We start from the raw sequence: 20,474 nt of genomic DNA on the forward strand, positions 1-20,474 counted from the left end.
GCTTCAAAAAGTTCATAAAGAGATTTTAAAACAAATCCATATGACTCGAGTGGTTTAGTCCAAATATTCTCAAGAGACTCGACTTAAGAGACTTTATATGAGGAATGGATTTAATTTATATGACGAACAGATGTAAAAAAATATATCTATTTTTGGGTGAACTAACCCTTTAAGGGTATTCTATTTGTTAGGATATTGACATGGAATCTGTTGTTGTTAGGTGAGTTTCATTCATGTTTTCCCTTTAAAATTGTATAAAATGGTATTATCCCTCATAACTGGTAGTATAACAAGCGAATAAGCAAGCTTAATTGATATATGCCAGTTTTATATATTGCCTACACAAAACTTTAGCCAGTATTTTCGCATTTTCCCATGTTGACTTGCCGCAGCAGTATCGTTCAGTCCTGCGTATTCCTAATGTGTAGAACATACTACATCCACCATGTTGGCATTGATCTTTGACTTTTAAACAACTGCTGTTTTACCATGAAGAATGAATTTCTTGCTAACCTATAGTGCTTACGCTTGAAAAGAGCTGCCCACTCATCGTTTTCGCTTTCATTGCATTGCTTGACATGCTTGCCCAGACAAAAATGTCGATGTTCTTGCTCTGCGCTTCAGAATCATGCACCGTGTTATCACGGTTGAAGATCTGAGTGTTTTTATTTCATCAGTCAGCATCACATCAGGACTTCTGCTCAATAACGCTGCTCTGGTTTCCTCACGGTTTGTTTAGTCAAGTCCCCCTGTAAAGAAAAGCAACACAGTTTATTGATCCATCAATCTTGTCTTGAAGAAATGCTCATAACTGCACAATGTTTCCTGACAACCAGTTTTTCAGCATTCTCTGGGGGTCAAATGTAACTTTGTGTGTTGACAGAACAAATGAGATTAAATTAGAATGTATATATGTTGTTAGTTCTCTCCCAGCTGTATTTTTATGGATTTGAGGAAGGAGTAGTTCCTCATTAGTTGTGCAGATAAAGCTGGTGTCTCCCAGGAAAAACGTCTGTTTGCGTTTATCTCGTGTCAGCCCTGATGATTCCTGAATGTCATTTTCCATCGAAGCTTTGACTAAAATGATCAAAATGTCCTCTTTACTTCACCAATTATGTAACCTGCTTTTCAAAAATGTAGGCTCAGTAAGATCTTTTTGGAAAGAAATTAATACTTGTATTCAGCAAGGATGCATTAAATTGCTCAAAAAATAATTTATTATGTTGAAAAAAGATTTATATTACAAATAAATGCTGTTCTTTTGAATTTTCTGTTCATCAAAGAACTCTGAAAAAGGTATCACGGTTTCCACATTTCAACATGTATAAATGAGACATGTTAATTGAGCTCCAAATCACTCGCACGGCCCAATGTTATGATACTTACGTTATGATGCTTTTTTTGGATCTTGATAGCTACCTAGTCTCTATTTGTAGTTTGAGCAGCATTAACGTTTTTTAAAATATCTATTTTTATGTTCAACAGAAGAAAGAAAGCCATATAGGTTTGTTGAGACATAATTGACAACTTTAACATTTTTGGGTGACATATTCCTTAAGGACACAATTATCTGGGACTTGACGCTGTGGCTGTGTTTCTCTGAATATTGTGTACGCTGTCTGCTTAGTGTTTTTTTCTGCTGGTGTTTTTGAGTTCGTAACCATGATCTTCCTCCAACTTTCGCTATAATGGCCGACACTGCCTGTGTGCAGCTCATATTTCCCCTGATCTTCTCCGCATGCTGCAAACACAGTTTCTCCTCCAGAAAGTTTGTACTGTTGTGTCCACGGAGAGAGAACGAGAAAGGCAGTGTGGAGAGACACTGTTAGGAAAAGTGAGAGAGTAGGAATGTGGTAGAGACTAATCTTGCCGATTGTCTCCACAGGCGTGAGGTTCAGCTCCACATTAATGAGGCCAATGAAGCGTGAAATCAGAAGAAGCAGCTGGTGGATGCAGGACTGCTTCCTCTGGGCTTTTACCTGAGTCTCTCGCTCACATATACACAACACTGCTTGTATGTTCCCTACATCTAATTCATTATGAATGTCCCTTCTTCTTCTTGGACACCCAATTACTTGAGCGAGACGTCTTATTTAGTTTCCAACTTATTACTTTGCTTTACCCAAGGCCTGATTTTAGATGCACCTTCGAATAGCTTACAGCAGTTCTGTCATTCACCCTCGGGAAAGAAACACAGACAGTCTGGCTACTCAGGCACAATGCAAGAAAGTGACGTGCTAAAAACTTTCTCTCGTGTCTTAATCTTTTTTTTTTTTTTTTTCTAACCAGCTGTCCACAACATCTTTTGCTTGAATCTTTGTCCTAAATCTGTGAATCTATTTAGTTTTTTTTTTGCAGTCTAAACAAGAAACAATAAAATTAATTTAACGTAGTTTTTTTCTGTTCTGTGATTTTGTTGTTGTTGTTTGCTGTTTGAACATTTGGTCCAGAAAATCAGCTTTTAAAAAAGTGTGAACAAATCCTGTCACAAATTGGTGGACAAATCCTGTCTTGATCTTTTTTTTTTTTCTTTTTTTTTGGTGGCCATTTATCACTGTGAAATCTCATTGGTCCAAACTCCTGTTCCTCACAACCGTACATTAAACATCAAATATCTTCTGATTGGTTGTGGTTGTGTCACGTCATGTGTAGTAGTTTAGCATTTAGTGTGAATAGACAAATTGCTTGTTGCTGGAAACTTTGGTTCGGACAGGGTGTGATGTTATTCCTGTCTAAATGCCTGAAGTCCAAAAGCAGTGTTGTGTTTATTATTGTATTGTTATTGTCCTAAAGGCCTGATTTATGTTTATGCAGGCGTATTTGCCTGCCTGTAAATATGGATGTGTTCTCCCTTTATCTGCTGACTAGACTGTTGAACTGACTTAATGCCTCCAAGGATTTTTGCTGCGTCTTCAATGCAAATCTGTGCGATTGGTCATCGCTCATGACTGCTGTATCATCCTCGGCATTGCCTCACCGTTATCTTTTTCCGGCTTTTTTTCCGGTGACTCAGGAGTGGTAATGATTTCAGTCGATTTAAGCTTAATACCAGCTGTGATCTCTGATGGAGCCAGTTGCCAGCATTGATCTTTTCTTCCTTTACCTTTTTAGTGATAAGTAGTGATGCACCGAAGTGAAGAGTCTTGGCAGAAAGGGAAAATTCTTTGGCACTGGGTTGAAAATTGAAAATGCTTGTTTTAAATTAGCCTTTGTTTGGTAAAACTATTCAAATTATTTTATATTCAATTGGACTGTCAATTCAATAATATGGAGGCTCCAACAACTTTTTTTTTAATTAAATGTATTAATTAAATTAAATTCATTTAAAACATTAATAATGCATTGAATATTTCACAAAGTATAACATCTAAACTTTTTGCCAATTTTGTTTCATTTTCAATATTTCATGTCACTGTTGAAAATAGGGTTTTTATTTTTATGAAACATCACAGCGTGAACGTGAACTGGAACCAGCGTAATTATAATGTTTCCTTGAGACTGATTAGTTTACTAGTTGCTCAGACATTGACTAATCAATTTTGAAAATAGGCATGTTATGCAAAATAGAAACAAGTTTTGTACAACCCTAATTCCTTTCTGGATCTTTCCGCAGGTCTCTTAGATGAGAAAACGGCACAATTGAGAGACTGCACAGAGCTCCCTCTGTGCTTGCAGCTCTCACCATCCAGATATACAGCCTTCGGTGATTTACTGATTGCTATGGCAACAAAAATCAAATCTAGCCAATTCAGCATGCATCAGGTCATGTTCCCTTGCTTTTACTAAACCAAGGACGTGATACAATGTCTGTATATTCTTTTAATAACTGCAAATAGCTGCGTCCGTCTACACAGAACTCTACGGGGGCTAGGGTGGGCATACATTTTTGAGTTGTTGAACCAACAGCCGTCTCGTTTCATCCCAGCTGGCCGTGACTACAGCCCTGTTTGTTCAATAAGAGTTTTCTGTGTCTTCTGGAGACAGTGTAGAGTGCTTCTGGCAGAGCTCGTATTTGTAGCAGTTCATCTCTTGTTTGCTGGAGAACACGGTCGTGCCACAAGATCACAGAAAACAGAGAAAATAAAATAGCCTTGATCTGCACTGCTGTCGCAGGGGTTAGGAGGTTAGATTTAGTGTGACTGGCAGGAGCGCTTTATAGTGGAAATAAGACCCTGCTAATTGTTTGATGTTTAGCTATAACCTTTCATCGCACTAAATGCTGTTTGGCAGGTCTCTCTCAGAAAATGCCAAGTTGAAACGGGAAATGTGGACAGTCATCTGTGCATCCAGGTGGCACACCACAGTGAAGCCTAGCAGTGAAGCCTAGTCTCTCTGCTTCCATCAGCAACTTCTTACATATTTCTGCAATGGTTTTATTTCTTTTTTCAATTATTCAGCTCATTCTGTTTTATTTTATATATTTTTTGTATTCTATATTTGTATAATTTGTATATATTTTTAAGCAATATCATGCATAATGGAAACTAATATTAATTAAAATTAGTTAGCTAGATAAAATAATAAAGATGAATATTATTATTACATTTTGAATGATTCTTTTTTAATAATAATAAATGACTTTTATTTTTATTACCTTTTAACTAATCAAGGAAGTCACTTTCCAAGACTTTTTATTGTTCTTTCTCACACATACACTCCTGTTAATATAGGTTTTTGAATAATAGTTTATTAATAATTTAATAAGCTTCATCAGAAAGTAAGCAAGTATAATACATAATGGAAACTAAAATTGATTAGTTAGTTAGCTGAGCACAAATAATGGACGAAGAACATCTGCCTAAGCGCAGTTTATATGCAACTGTTTCTCAGTCTGTCCAAAGCTTTGGTAGGAATTAGTGAAAATATGTGTATCTGAATCGATAAAAGCTGATACAGGGATATGGTTGTCCAGTTTCAGCATTGTATGCAATTGTTCTCATATTTGCTGCTCTTAATGATTGGAATCAAAGCAGCCAAAGACATTTATTGAATTAGGATGGGAGAGAGTGAGGGAATAAGATCAGGACATTCAAACATGCATTTAGTTTGTGAGGGCTAAAGCTCAACATGTTTTTTTGCATTGACCACCATAATGTTGTGATGAATGTCAATATTCATGTTTGTTCATGATCATTGTGCGATTTTGTTCAAGGCTTCAGACACGCTGTGATTTGAAACTGTTTTCTCCTGATGGCGTCGGTTTTGTCAAATAGTCTGCTGTGTTGTTTGTGTTTGCATTTGCTCGAGTGAAGTGATTGATAATGTTTTAGCTTCTGTACAGCTGAATGAAAATGACAGACTACTTTTCGAAAATGGAAAATTCAATATTCAGGAACATTTGTTGTCGTTTCTTTTCTTTCCCCATTTTAGGTTAGCCCCTATCCAAAATGCTATTCTTTAACCACAGAATTCAGACATAGAATGTTGTCTAGACAAGCATGATTAGAAATATTATAAAATAGTGGTCAGGTATCTGTTAATATTCTGTCCTTAAATTCAGCCAAAAAGTTAAATGTTCACTTTCTGCAGTTTGCTTTGGCCTTCAGTGTTGTGCTGTAGTTCTGTTAAAGATTTGTTTTCTGTAGCTTAATATATTATTTTTTTCCCCCACATTCCTAAAAAACATTAATATAAACAATTCTAGGCTAGGTGACAACAACGACACAAGCCTACATGCTTGAAACTGTCAAAAAAGTTTGGTTCTGTTTGTGCACTGACAGTTGCATCTCTCGCTTGTTTGCTTGTTTACAATTTGCTTTATATTGAATTCCATGTTGTGGCTGATGATATGCAGTTCTCAAGGAATACAGTCTCAAGTGTCGTTAGTCCACTAAACATGTTTTTTGAAATGGACAACTAGAGTTTGAGACCCATGTTGAGTCTGGAGGCTGCCTTCAAGCACTGCCTTCATGAAAGAATTATGATATCAACCTTAGCAATTCTGTGTTCAAGATCTAAAATAAGACGAAAGACCGAACCTGTGAGTCAGCTTGCGTCTTTAGGAAGCGTCGTAGAAAGAACATGGCAGCCCTCAGAAGAGGACTGGAAGAAAGAAAAACACTAGACAAAGAAGAGCACCTGCGTCTGCATTGCTCAGCTGCTATTTGCAGTTTTACAGAAATGCACTTTCTGTGCAACAAGAAAAGCAGGTTTTTCCTGCGTTTCTGAGAGTTGTAGCCAGAGGGTTTGAAAATCAAAACAAAGTGAGCATGTCACGTCATGTATATCAAAAGAATCCGTTTGGAAATAAAACTCTAAATAGTTTTTTTTTTTTTTTTGTTATTGTATTTTATTCACTTCATTCCAATTTCTTATTTTAAATCTTGCTAATTTAACCCTCTGGTAGTGTTCGGACATTTTTTAAATTCTAGATTTTATTTGTATTTTTAAAAATATTTTTACTCCATCTGAATGGTACAGAACTTGGCAACTTTTGTCCCACTTGCTATGTGAACACACAAAATATTTTTTCAATATTGTTTAGTACCATGAAGTGCCCTCAAAATACTAAATATAAAAGCAAAAATATAGTTGCATACATGGTATTTGGTGTTTTATGACGGCAAAGCCGACAAGTGTGGCTGACAAACTCAAAATATTTGTTCAATATTGTTTAGTACCATGAAGTGCCCTCAAAATACTAAATATAAAAGCAAAAATTGAGTTGCATGCATGGTATTTGGTGTTTTATGACTGCAAAGCCGACAAGTGCAAGCCCCAAATGAACAGAACCATTGGATGTTCTGCCATTATTTTTGTAATCCTGTTGCAACAGTTTCTGTGTATAGTAGTCCAAAAAACAGTCCATTTGGGGTTTTCCCTTCAGACAAGAACAAAATACTCCAAATTAGCACTTTGGAAAAACTGCTAAATCAGTGCAGTGCTTTTCTATCCTTCACTGCCATTGAATGTTCTGCCAATAGCAGTACATCTTCAGGAAGGAAACATATGGTTTGGAGTAAGCGTCCTCTGACCACTGTTCCAGTGTCAGACATTGGCATGTTTACTGGCAAAAAAAAGCATCCAATCTAGAACAAGACAGAGATTTGTGCTTATGGATCTGTCTGTCACTATGAGAGGGGTATCAGGACAGCTAATCCTGTAGTTGCTCTATGTAGTGTCCGTGTGCAACCTCACGCCTCTGTGCTCTTTTCCTTTAAACAAATAGTTTGTCCGCAGTGTAATCCCCCACTTAACACCCACGGCCATGCGTTAGCTTAGCATTGATTGATGGACTCAAACAGATTACAGTTAAAAAGACCATAATCCTGACTGGAACAGACTAACCTTCATTGTGGCTCTCTGGTTTTCTTCTGAAGTGGGGCAGTTGCTATAAGGCAAACTAGTTTAAATAGCTCTGATTGCTACTGGACACGTGGCTTAGTGGATCGCCAATGGACCCTTTTCACAGAATGTGATTATGCATTTAAATAGTAAATCTAGCAAGTTTATATAAATATAAATATATATTAGTGCTGTCAAATCGATTAATCGCATCTAACAATAAAGTTTGTGTTTATATAATATATGTGTGTGCACACACACACATGAGATTCACAGACAGTGCGTCTGTACCGCACTTAGTTCTCTTTTGTGTCTTGTAATGCTTCAATGGTTTAAAATCATTTGCATGAGTAAGAGCGTGATCATATATGTAACGCTTGTTAAAAGATGATGGGGAAAAAAATGGATGCTGCATTTAATTAAACCGTTTAATACATTAAACTGAAAAAAAGAAAAGAAAATCGCATACATTAACAGCCCTAGTTATAATGTATCACTTTGGGATTACATTTAAGAAAACTAGTGAACGCTTCTGTGTGTGTTTTTTTAAGGGTGTGACATCTTTCTCTCTTCTGACCACTGTAATCAATCGTTCTCTTTTTTTACTTTCTTGGAAAGTCAAATAAATGCTATGGATTTTTATTTTGCTATTGGAGAAAATGGTATCTCAAAAATTATATTTGTTGTAGTTTCCATTCAGCACTATAGATGTTTACCCAAGTATGACGACTCCCGCTTCTGAGAACCCTGGAGATGTGAAATGCGTCTATTGTCTGTGACTCGTCGAGCTTGTGAAGCCATGTTGGTTTGAGTTGGAAATGAAGTAAAAATAATTTACAAAAATAAGAATAACTCTTAATTGTACTGCAGCATTCTTAAAAAAAAAAATTACTTAACACTTTTTTGTTTGTTTTATTGTGTGACTTTTTTAGAAGTCAAAATTGAATATAGGCCGGCGACTAATAAAAACAGACAGTGACGGACGTAAAAACCTACAATGAAATGGAGGGTCTTTTTTCAGTTCAGGCAAATAATTTACTGGAGCCATCCTTTTCCCTGCTCATAGTCACAAGACAGAATTAAAAAGGGGAATGGAATCGATAGACCCAGAGGAACTGAAGCGATCTGAAACTGTTGAGGCTCTCTGCAACTGTGCCTGTACTCGCTCTAATTAGTTTATACATAAATCCATGGCAAAGATTAAAGAGCCCACTATAACTTTTATCCTGACCTAAATGGAGTAAATTGGCTACGGATTAGCTCTCAGCAAAAAGAAGAATTTTTACCTCTGCAAAGACCTTGTTTTTACCAGTGGACCGTTTGTCACAAATCCCAAATGTCATTCAAAAGCGAGAAACTTCTTTTTAAAGGGATAGTTTACCCATAACTGGAAAGCCATTCATCATTTACATCCCCTTTTTAAACTTGTTCGACTCAAAAAAGGAGTTATACACTCCTAAAATAAAAATTATTTATTGGCATCAATGATTCCATAAAGAACCTTTTACATTCATGGAACCTTTCCATTGCACAAAAGGCTTTTTACAGTGGAAAAAGGTTACCGTAATTAAAATGTTTTTACATATTTAAAAAATGGAAAACAAGGTTCTGTTTCTATAGAATGAAAGTGAATGGTGACCATTGCTGCTTTTCAATGTAAGATTTTTAATGAGTAACAATGTAAATTTCCATCTGTTGTTTATACAAAGACTTCAGAAGACTCCGAATATAGCACAAGAGTCCCATGGACTACTTTTATGATACTTTTGTGTAAATTTTTTCTGCACCTTTGGTCCCCATCCACTTCCACTGTATGGGAAAGAGCAGCTCAGGCATTCTGCTAAATACCGCTCCACTGAAGAAAGGAAGTCATGCGGCTTTTGGATTGACGATGAGTAAATGCTAATTTTATAGCGTTTCTACTCACTTTTTCTCTCTCTCCCATTCTTGTATGGTTCATTGAAGGGCTCAAATTGTGCATGTGCAGATGATGTCAAAGAGAGATTGCGTCAGTCCCTGGTGTGCTGGCATTTTAACACTGAGCTCTTAAGACTCAATAGCAATATCAGCATGGCTGCGTTTGTGTTTGCATGTGTCAATGCTTTTGTATTTGTTTATCTGGAAAACTATATATTTGCTATCCAGTCTTAAAATTTCCACCTCCTGGCTCGCTGGACAGGAAAATTTAGATGTGTCTCAGGTTTTCACTCAGTATGATTTTGAGAATTATTCTGGGTGAATAAATAAACAGGTGGCATGTAATCATTAAAGCCATATTTTTCACCTTGAGTGTATTCGGATTAATTAGGAAATGTTCCAGCTTGCAGAAAATCTTTGTGCCAGCTGGTCGTTCTGCCGTCTTTCTTTGTCGAACGCACCGTAAATTGTTCATGGTGGACTGCCAAATCTCCAGCGACCCTTGTGTCATCAGTCTTAGGTTGACTGGTTTATTGCTGTGGCTTTTACTTTAATCCTGTTTCTTATTATTGACCTTTCATTATTAAATGGAACACACTGGAATAGAGGCGCTTACAGGATGCCGTATCTTTCCGTTCTTTTTGAAGGAGAAGAACATCAGATGTGACAATATGACCACCTTGTTGACCTTCACTTTTGATTTAGTGTATTCGTTTTTCGTTCTGTGCGTGCCGTTTGAGTCAACCGCAAACTGTCACTGTTTAAGAAAGAACAATACCCAGAAGCCACTGCAGATCTCACAACGGCTGAAATAGAAACCAGGCCAGTTCCCACCTCCCTTATTATGTGTTTCTTGTCTTTATTTTAAGATTCCAATTGGTTTTATTTACAGCATTGCTGCCTTTTCCCTTTGAAGGGGAAGGTTGTGTGCTTGGTGTGAGGGTTTTCAACTTGGTGCCCATGGTGAAATATAGAAAACAGAAGTCAACTTGGTGTCCGTGGTGAGATATAGAAAACTGAACTTTACAGCATTTAGTAATCTAGGTTAATGTACATTTTTGGAGATTAAAAAAAAATAATGTATGTCCATAATGCAACCTTATAGGTTTTCTTGCATTTAAAATACCTTTATGGGTTCTCTTGTATATAAATATTACATCATTACAATGAACTAATATTTAGTATTTGTTATTAAAATATCTATATTTTAGTATTTGACTCTAATCTAATAAATTACACTATCATGCAAAAGTTTGGGGTTGGTAATTTTTTTATATATATGTTTTAAAAGAAGTCTCTTATGTTCCCCAAGGCTGCATATATTTGATCATTAACGCAGTTAAAGCAGTAATATTGTGAAATAATATCAAGATAACTGATCATCTTAATATATTTTAAAATATAATGTATTCTTCTGAGCTTTAATGTGCTTTAACATGGTATTTTTTTCAACACTGCTTTATAATGGTATATACTTTACACTCTCCAAAGTCATGTATAGCTGGACTAAAACAACCAACCACAGTTTGGTTTGTTTTTTTACATCCATTTAGGAGTGCGTTTATGTCTAAATGCCCCCCAAAATCTGTTAATATCTTTAAATGATTTGATTCCACTAACTTGGCAAGCTTTGGCAAATCCAGTGAGTATTACATCCTCACAAGCATTGTTAGATCAGCCCAGTACCTTGTAAACATGACTTTGTTTTATTTTTAGGCAAACTGATAAACAAAAATCAATTAAATGGTAAATCCCCCCCCAAAAAATACTTGTGTGCTGTTACAGTTCTTGCCAAGTCAGCCAATCAGATTATCCCCCCCAAAAAAATACTTGTGTGCTGTTACAGTTCTTGCCAAGTCAGCCAATCAGATTAGAGCTTGCCAGTTTAATAAAGTGCTTTCCGTTTTTAAACCAGTATTTATCAGACAATGAGTATATGGGCAGCGGACATCTGACACTAAGACTAAGGTCCACCCTAATGTCACATTTGCACTCTCTTTCTTGTGTGAAAGTTTTTAACCTGGATGTGAAGCTGTCAGGACCCGTTTGATGTGCCCTTGGTGTGTCTGTGTTTTTGAGCATGTTCACACTCCCAGTTGCACACACTTTTGCCCCAGGGCTGTGGCGCTTCTCTTCCTCTGATGTGTGATTTACCATTTAATTGATTGGTCTCTTTGTATCTGAGCTGTTCTTTAAAAAAAAAAAAAGGCTCTCATGAGAGAGGTGTTTCCGACAGGTACTGCTTTAACAAGACAGTCGGCACTCAAGAGGAAACTCTCTTCTGATTAGTGACAAAAGCAGGGGTGCAGAGGTGATACTCAGTGCTGTCGCACCTCTCTTTTGTCCGTGCAAAGCGAGAATGCAAGGATTGAAGGTGTGTTACTGAAGCGTGTAGTGTGTATCATGGCTGATATAAAGATTTCTGAAGCTGTTGGTGTAAACTCTTTGCTTAGTTGACAATCTGAAAATTTGTAGGCTGTTCCTCAATTAGTTGTTTTCAGTTTTCCCTCCTATCCTAGCTTTATATGCAGAGAAATCAATAAGCCATTCATAAACTGCGTGCTTGTGGTGCTTTCAAAACATAGCTTTGTTCGTCTGAGAATCCCGACCAGCCCAACACGGCAACAAGGAGTCAACCAATGGTGTGATTTTGGGGGCGGGCTAACTATTTGTTCTGACCAATGGCAGAAGAGGAGTGTTTCTTTCAAAAATGAAAATTGTCTTAATTTTCTCCCTCATATCGTTCCAAGCCTGTAGGACTTTATTTATTCTTTGGAACACATCTGACCTCGACGGACTGAACAGGCCAAATGAAAGAAGGCAGAACCTCATAGCACACCTACCCATTACGGAATCGCCACGGATCTATGGTTGTACAAAGGTGTTTACCAGCCATAGCTAACTTTTCCGGAAAGCTGTTTCAAACTGCCAAAACTAACTGCAAACAAAGTTCATTTTGGCCTGATTTTGTTCGAAATGACTTCACATCAGTTTGTTCTTCAATTTAGCGTGAAGTATATCGGGCCGGCCTTTAGACTGTAAAATACACACAAAGTAATTTTAAAATGTTTATTCACATAAACAACACAGTCAGTTATGTTTCACCTGAACAGTTGGGAAATCTGATAAATATACTGGATCCATTCATTAGGTTTCTGTAGTATTTCTTCAGTTAGACCGATCTACCTGAAAAATTTAAAGCACTCTTTATTTCATTTTTGTCTTTGTTCTATTGTAATTATTTGTCCTTTTTCTTGTAATTAGTTTCTTTGTTCATATTTTATTACTTACTGTTTATTTGCCTTTAATAAGCTTGAGAACATTTTACTTATATTAGTTAGGCTAGTATTAGTGTTTGCTGTTGTATCAAAATTGGTATTGAGAATTGTGAAATTTCAATGTAGAATTTTGTCATCGTAACAATCTTATTTCCAGCAAAAATAGTTATATTGTGGCATATAGTTATCATAAAAATTAAATGACTAATTTCACCCCTTTTTGGACCTCATTGACTTTCATTGTATGGACAAAAACACTTATTGAAACATCTTTTTTTGTGTTACACAGAAGACAGTCATACAGGTTTGGAACGACATGAAGGAATAAATGAGGACAGAATTTTCATTATTGTAATAACCGTCCCTAAAAAAAAAAAAAAAAATGTGTTAGTTTTGTTCGTTTTAGAATGGCTGATAATTTAGTTTTCGTCCATATAATTTCATGTAATTGCAACAAGTCACCAGGTATAGTTTTTCCAACAAATTAGCTTTTCAGCGATGTCATAGGGTTCACAAAGAACCCCTTGTGCTGCCGTTACTTTACCAGGCAGGAAGCTTCTGACAGATGTCCATTCATCATATTGGCATACTGCAGAAAAACAAGCCAATTATTTGGACTTAAAAGCGGTATTTCTAACCCTCTGAAGATAAGAGCTCCACCAGCATTGAAACATTCATAGATTGACATTCATAATGACTAGCCAGTTTTTAGATTATTCATTGTTTACTTGATTAATGTGAACACATCCGTCATTCACTGCTCATCCACCAGTATTGATCAGAAGACGGGACTGAATTCAGCCATTTGTTGAAACTTGTTGAAATGCAGCCATTTCCATTTAAAGTGCAGATGTTCAGTATATCCATATTCGGTGGGAATTAGTAACTTGTTATCACTCACTTTTAAAACCTTATTATTATTATTATTATTATTATTATTTAGGATGAAGACTTGATGTCATACAGTTACTGATGTGCATACAGTATGTGCACCTTTCACATTTATCTGGATATCTGCATAAATAGGAATTATATTCAATAGACAAACACATTCTCTTACATATAACTCACAAGAGATGATATATATTTTTGCCTTTATTGAGCACACTGTTTACAGCACAGGGTGGAAAATGTATTCAAACCATTAGATTTAATAACATGTTGATCCTCGTTTGAAAGCAAAATCTTGCAATTGATGATGAAATGTGCACAAATGTCGAGCAATATTTCAATTGCTTTTTACTAATCTTTTTCAGTTCAGCAGTATTCTTTTAATGTCTTGTATAAAACTCTCTCTTGAAGGACACATTCAAGCATCTCAATCAGGTTGTGGTCAATAATCTTCTGTTGAAGGCTTTCCGTTTTACTCCTGTGCTTTGGGCTTCGGTTGGCGGTCAGATGACCTTACATTCTCTTACAATATGTCCTGATAAACTTGGGAATTAATTTTTCCATTGATGATAGCAAGCTGTTCGGACCCTGATGCATAAAAGCAGCCCATATCCATGATGGCCCCTCCACTGCTGTGCTGTGCCTTTTTTCTCCCCACAGTGTTTTTATTTTATTTTTTAACCAACTCAACTAGAGTTTTATCTATCCACTGAATATTTTGCACAGTTAGCGGTAGAACATCCAGGTGCCGTTTTGCACATTTGCGGGTGTTATTTTCGAAAGACAATTTGTCTTACCCAAGACTGGTCAACAACAAGGCTTTTAGAGACCCCTTTCAGCTTTATTTAGGTCAACAGTTCTCAATCTTAGATGTTCGCAGCATTCTTTTGGCTGTGGTATGGTTCACATAAGGTAGTGCAAACCCCAAATTCCCTTTTAAGGACACGGCGACTGACCTCCGATATTGACTTATTAATTAAACTCAAGGTTAGCTGACTCCTGTGAAGTCATTAACCTACTGTAGGTGTTCACATACGTTTTTCTCCCTGCAATGTGAACTGTGTTCACAAAAATGTTTATTTGTGTGTTATTTGTTAAAACAGACTGTGTTTGCCTATTATTATGACTTCAAAAATCCAGTTAAATCCAAAGGGTTCACATACTTGTCCATGCATCTCTGTTATTAAAGACAGGAGGCTGCATCACTCAGATGATTGAATCGAAAATTGGGACCAGCTTGCATTGTTTGCACGGACTAAGGGAATTTACTCTGAACTGGCCTCTCTGTCATTTTTTTCCCTATAATCCCTCATTTGCCATCCAACATGATCCAATAGCTTTACCGCTTCCTTTCAGTTGCTTACTACTTCTCTACCCGTCCAACTCTCATAAATCTACAAATCATCAAATCATTCTCCCAGCAGCATTTACCGGTACTTAGTTTTGCATTTTCACTGTCCAGTGGATGTCAAGCGATTTGGCAGGTACTCAACCGTGTGCACGGCGGCTTTCAGAATCTTTAAAATCCTTTCATCGTTAGCTGACCTCAATCAGAGATCCCGTGAGAGGAAAGTGTCCTAATGCTCCAAACGAATGCCGAGATTAAAGCTTTCTCATGGTCCCTAAGACCACCACAACAATCCTTTTAGTGGAGTCCCAGGTTATAAACAATGTTAAAAATGCTTCAAACATTTACTACCATGGTTTAGAGATCATGCATATCAAAATGATGAATTTGTGTTTTAGAGGAAAAACTTTTTCCTTGTCGGCAAAGAAAATTCTGGAATTAAATATGAAGACCATTCTTTCGTAATTACGAAGATAATAGCTTTTTAGACTCCCATTAGATGTGACATATTGTGTGCAGAGAGAAATCGTAAATAAACTCTACTCCCCTTTCCCTGAAGTGCCTTTGGAGCAATTGTCCTAAACTCCAAAATCACCAGCTGCTCCTTAGAAAATTAGAATAACAATAGCCTTTCGTTTAGAGCAGCTAAAGCGAATCATAAATAATGGTTCATTCCAGGAAGCCCAAGCTAATTAGCGTAGCGCTGAGTGTCAGCTCGATGTCTTTGCCAGAGTCGCTGTGCCTCAGTATCCGAGGAGTCCCGGGAGAGCGAAGTAAACTGTGGCGAAGATCAAAGAGACTCATTCTAGGTGTCATTATTTGAATGAAAAAGGGTGTCTGAACTTTTGCTGGCTATAGGAGAGAAGGAGAGAGAGAGGCTGACTATCCAGAGTGTTGTGCCACTGCTCATTCATTTAAATGGCTCTCATAACACATGCCAAATATGCCTTGTGCAGTCAGTCTTTGGGGAAAATCCGTATGATTGAGGTGATCATGTCAAAAGTTGAGGAAGATAGATCTACTGACTCTCCTCTGATGATGCTTACCTGCCTTTTGTGGCCTGGAGTGTATGCTTACTGTGAAACATATATACAAAAAAATGGCTGCTGGCTGTAATTGCACACGACCACACGAGGCACTTCCTCTATGACTTTTCTCCCAGCTGTCAGTCTGAACACTTGTGATCCAGTAGAAATGGTTTTAAAAGCGCTAAAGAAAAACTACTGTGGTCAAAACTTTGGTTTCTGGCAGTGTCTCTAAAGAATGTGAACTAAATAGCGGCAATTTCCCCCACTTACGTTTGTTTTTCTCGGCAAGTGTGAGGAACAGATGGATTAAATATGCTGCGCACTTCTCACTGCAGACGGAGCAGATGATTTTAGCACCGGGTTTTAATGACTGTATATTTGCTCTTCAGTTTTTCTAGGTATCACCTCATTCCATTTACTTGTCACAACCCCTGAGCAGCTTCTATTATGTCCTCTGATAGAATGCCTTATTCTCTATACATATATGTATGTATATGTATATATGGGTTTGTGATTTTGTACCATGTTTGTGTGTGAAGCACCTAAATAAAAACGTTTAAGAAAGAAATGAAAGTGATAGACCTTGCTGTTTGCCTTGCCACTCAATCTTTCTTGCTCTCTCCCTTTCACTTGGACTTAATTGAGTTCCAATAGCTGAACAGCAGCTGGTTTTCATACTGTAGGGATTTAGATGAGCACTTTCCCCTTATTAACTTGTGCAATGACTAAGCTCTCTAACTTTGCTGACCTGGCATTCTCTGCTCCTCTTCCTGAGTGTGTATTAGTGGTACTTAATAAGGAAGGCATCACTATCGCTCATACATTGAGCTATGGATCACAACAAACCCCTGACCCTAATTGTTAAACTTCTTAAGTCATCCTATGCAACTTGTCTTATGAAGTTTGTGCTCACATCATATCGCATGTTGTGCTATTATTTTTATAAGAAATAAGAAACATGTTAGACAATAAAATAGTCGAAAAATTCCATACATTTGCATTGGAGGTGGCACCCAAGCCAGTAACCCTTGAGACTTGAGGCTTTCCTCCTTTGCCCTAGCAACTGCATAGCAATGCTCTAGCAACCAAATGTTCTTCATTAAATGTAAAAATATACACGTCTGATTACGTGGACTCTAGCAAACATGATATTTCAGAGGGCACATTGTCCCTATCTCTTGAAACCAGACATGAGAGACCAGGCACTCGTGCCACGCTTTGGGCATTATCTAGCCAAATGTCAACCCTTAAAATCAAACCCAACCCTGCGTCCCATTATGTAACTCCAGCTAGAGAGTTATCAAATTGAATACACTTTGTAATCTCCCATCTACACCACCTACTTCAACACCCTTTTGCCCTGAGCAGCGCTATCTTTTACATAAGAGACCTTCCCATCCGAGATAGAAAGAGAAGAACACTATTTCGAGATTAATTGGGGCACATTTAAAAATACTTTAGGATGATATTGTGTCCTGGTTCAGTGCTCCAGAGCTGTTTTTTATGACCTGTAGCCCTTTCAATTTTGAGCCTGACTTGACTGAGCACAGCACATGCTGTCGTCTCTCGTCTTTTCTGCCTTGTGATAAAACAGACTTTTTATTTCCTTGCGTGTGATGAACCGAGACCCGCAGATGTGGTTTCGACGGCTTGAGCTTCAATGTTGATTGATGAAATTCCATTTCTGATGTGAATCCAACAGCAGAAGGGATCACATTTAACCAGACAGACACATATTAAAGTTATTATGATTGAAGAGAATGGCCAATTATGTTTCTTTCAGGCCCTTAATATACCGCGAAACACCCAGTATTTTTAATTAGTGCTATTTCTGGGGTGGAAGGAGTGAAGAGTAGCTATTAGACTCAGGCACTGCTCTAGGGAGCCGTCCACATACTAACACTGCTTCCTTTCACATGGAGACATACACTGATGGCGAAAACCTTTCTAAATTGGATATGGTCCCCGAGACCACTCAAAGCCAGTTGTGGCTCTATTGATTGGGGCAGATGCGCAAATTTAGAAAGCCAGTGGGACCACCTTTCATCTCATATGTGCCATATTTTTGTCCATAGAAAGCAGTCTGATTGGATTTTGCTCATTAAAATGTCAGTTTTCTTTCATGTGCCCGTCTCGTTTGTCTAATCCCTCTTCCTTTGTTGTGTCTCTACAGCCATTGGTGTCAACCCTTCCCATGAGCGGTATCCCTCAACATGCTTCTCGTATACCAGGCTTTGACTATCAGCCCCTGGAAAACGCACTATCGAAGAGCGCTAACACCCCTGCTCCACATGTGACCACCTCTTCTGCCTCGTCTTCCTCTCGTGGGCCTGAAAGGGACCGGGATAAGGATCGAGAACGGGACAAGAGGAAGAAGAAACACAAGAGAAGGTCTCGGTCCAGGTCCCGTTCACGCTCCAGATCCAAATCCAAAACCAAGCACTCTTTGCCCAGTGCCTACCGCTCCTTCAGGAGATCCAGGTATACGCTCTAGAGTTGTAACATGTTTCCAGGAACGATTTAAACTGTTAAAAAGAGCTTGCTAATTGCAATGCCTCTGGCCACATTTACTGAAATGTAATTATGTTTTTAAACTGCCTTTTCCATCTTTTTATCCATCCAAAAATGTGTTAATCTAATTGGCCTTTTAAGTTAAATGTAAAATGTGGTTTTAGGGCTTAAAAGTTGGAATGAATTATTGAAAATTCACTTATTAAACTTAGAAATACAGGAAAAGGTATGTGAACCCTGGTGTTTACTGTGGGTTTCTGCATAAATTGGCCCTAAAATGTGATCTGATCTTGTCACAACTATAGACAAACACAATCTGCTTAAATAAAACACAAACCATGAGACATTTTTTATTGAACATACCAAAATGTTTAATTCTGGTATCATTTATTCACCCTCATGTTGTTCCAAACCTGACTTTTTTTTCTTCTTCTGAACACAAAAGAAGATATTTTGAATAAAACTTGTAACCAAGCTGTTTTGATTACCATTGACTTCCATTTTATGGCCACAGAGAAAAACACTGAGAAATTTCTCAAAATATCTTATTTTATGTTCATCAGAAGATAAAGTCATACTGGTTTGGAACAATATGAGGATGAGTAAATATGGTTTTGCTAAATGTACATCATTTTCATTTTTGGGTGAACTATCACTACATTTAGGGTCTCGTGTTCACCAAACGATTCCTGTAATTGCAGATCAGATTTTCAGATAGGAATTCAGGAAGAATTTAGGAGGGATTTTGTCTAAAAACAAATGACCAGTATATGTAGAAATCATAGGTAAAGCCAAGGGTTCACATACTTTTTCCTGCATCTGTAAATAATAAAAACATATGGGGAGAGTGGCTTGTCAAAAGTTTTGTAGCCCACCTCTAAACTTTTGTTCACCCCTCAGCCGCTCTCATTTTTTGTCCTCTTTGATGGAAATCAAGACTGATTTGTCATTATCCAATGCTGAAGTTCAAGTAATTACAGTCCCCTCATCACGACTGTCCTGACATGCCATAATTTAATTTCTGGAGATGAAATCATTTCGGCCCCAGGATTTAAATCACTTAGAAGCTGTAAAAAGTTTTCTGGCTCTTTTGCTTGGTTATATTTCCATTCAAACTTGCCAAACAAGGTTAAAAAGTGTTGCTATAACTCAGATCAACCTCCTAGTTTAAATAATTGGAAGGAGTAAAACCACTTCCTCTAATACCAGATAAGGAATGGTCTCTCTCTCTCTCTCTCTCTCTCTCTCTCTCTCTCTCTCTCTCTCTCTCTCTCTCTCTCTCTCTATTATATACATATAAAATTATTATTTTATTTTAGAATTAATCTTGTGTCTGTGCAAGTGAGAGATTGAGATGGTTTTGGGCAGAAGTTCTTCTTAGACTGCTAATCTAGTTTGGCTGAGCCCCTGTGGTTCTCTGTAGATATCGCCTTGGCCTAAGCCATGTTCTCCAGCTAAGAGCTGTATGAGAAATCTTCCTATCCCTGATGGTTTTCTTATTCCTCTGTTATTGAACTGCAGTTCATCCGCTTACTTCATAGGCTTCGCACTGTTGCGCAGACTGCAGCGTCTGCATTAAGATGACAATCCCATCTTCTTCTAATCCAGATCGTCCCACATCCATGTTAATTTCTCATCGGGTATGGCTCCATCATGGCTTTCCAGTGTTGCCCTTTCCCATTAATCCTCAGATGACCTGAGATAATGAAAGTGTCTGTAGTGGCACTACACCTTGGTCCACACTCACCCTGTCTGTCAACTCCCTCCACAACCATGTCATTAGCAGGCCTGGACGCATACGTTTCTTAAGCCAGACACGTGACCTTGTGGTTTTGACCTTGTTCCCTGATTGCTGTCAAGTGTTGGAGGGGCTTCAGACCACAAGTGTTTGTTTTACAGCAGGTCAGCTCGTGTTTGCTTTGGACTGAGTCCTGGTCAAGTGTGTCTGTGTCTGTGAGCATCGCCACTTCAGCAAAGAAAATGACTATTGAATGTGTTCAGCCATCACCTTTTGTACTCTTCGCCAGTAATTGCCATTCTTTGTGAGCTTATTTTTAGCTTGAGAGGAATTTAATAAACTATTTTTCATGTAGGCATGAGAATATTGAGGTAAAAAGCTAAAGTGCATGTCAAGTTTTCAAATGCTTTGTAGCAGGTTTTTTTTAGACTATTTTTAGGTCTAGATCGGATTTTCTTCTGATTCACTTTAAGTAATAA

The 20,474-nt window shown here is 37.6% G+C and overlaps 1 protein-coding gene and 1 long non-coding RNA gene across 2 annotated transcripts in view; one reads left to right on the forward strand and one right to left on the reverse strand.

Annotated features, from left to right (window-relative positions):
• The window catches only part of sfswap (splicing factor SWAP), an 87,030-nt gene that overhangs the window by 53,535 nt on the left and 13,021 nt on the right, over nucleotides 1-20,474 (forward strand). The window contains exon 14 of the mRNA XM_082140225.1: nucleotides 17,920-18,227. Within this exon, the coding sequence (XP_081996351.1) occupies nucleotides 17,920-18,227 (308 nt within the window). The remainder of the gene's footprint in view (nucleotides 1-17,919; nucleotides 18,228-20,474) is intronic.
• The window catches only part of LOC309477137, a 69,578-nt gene that overhangs the window by 31,813 nt on the left and 17,291 nt on the right, over nucleotides 1-20,474 (reverse strand). The gene's annotated exons all lie outside the window — the stretch shown is intronic.

Source organism: Leuciscus leuciscus, assembly GCF_965113295.1.
Source record: "Leuciscus leuciscus genome assembly, chromosome: 16".
Lineage (NCBI taxonomy): Eukaryota > Metazoa > Chordata > Actinopteri > Cypriniformes > Leuciscidae > Leuciscus > Leuciscus leuciscus.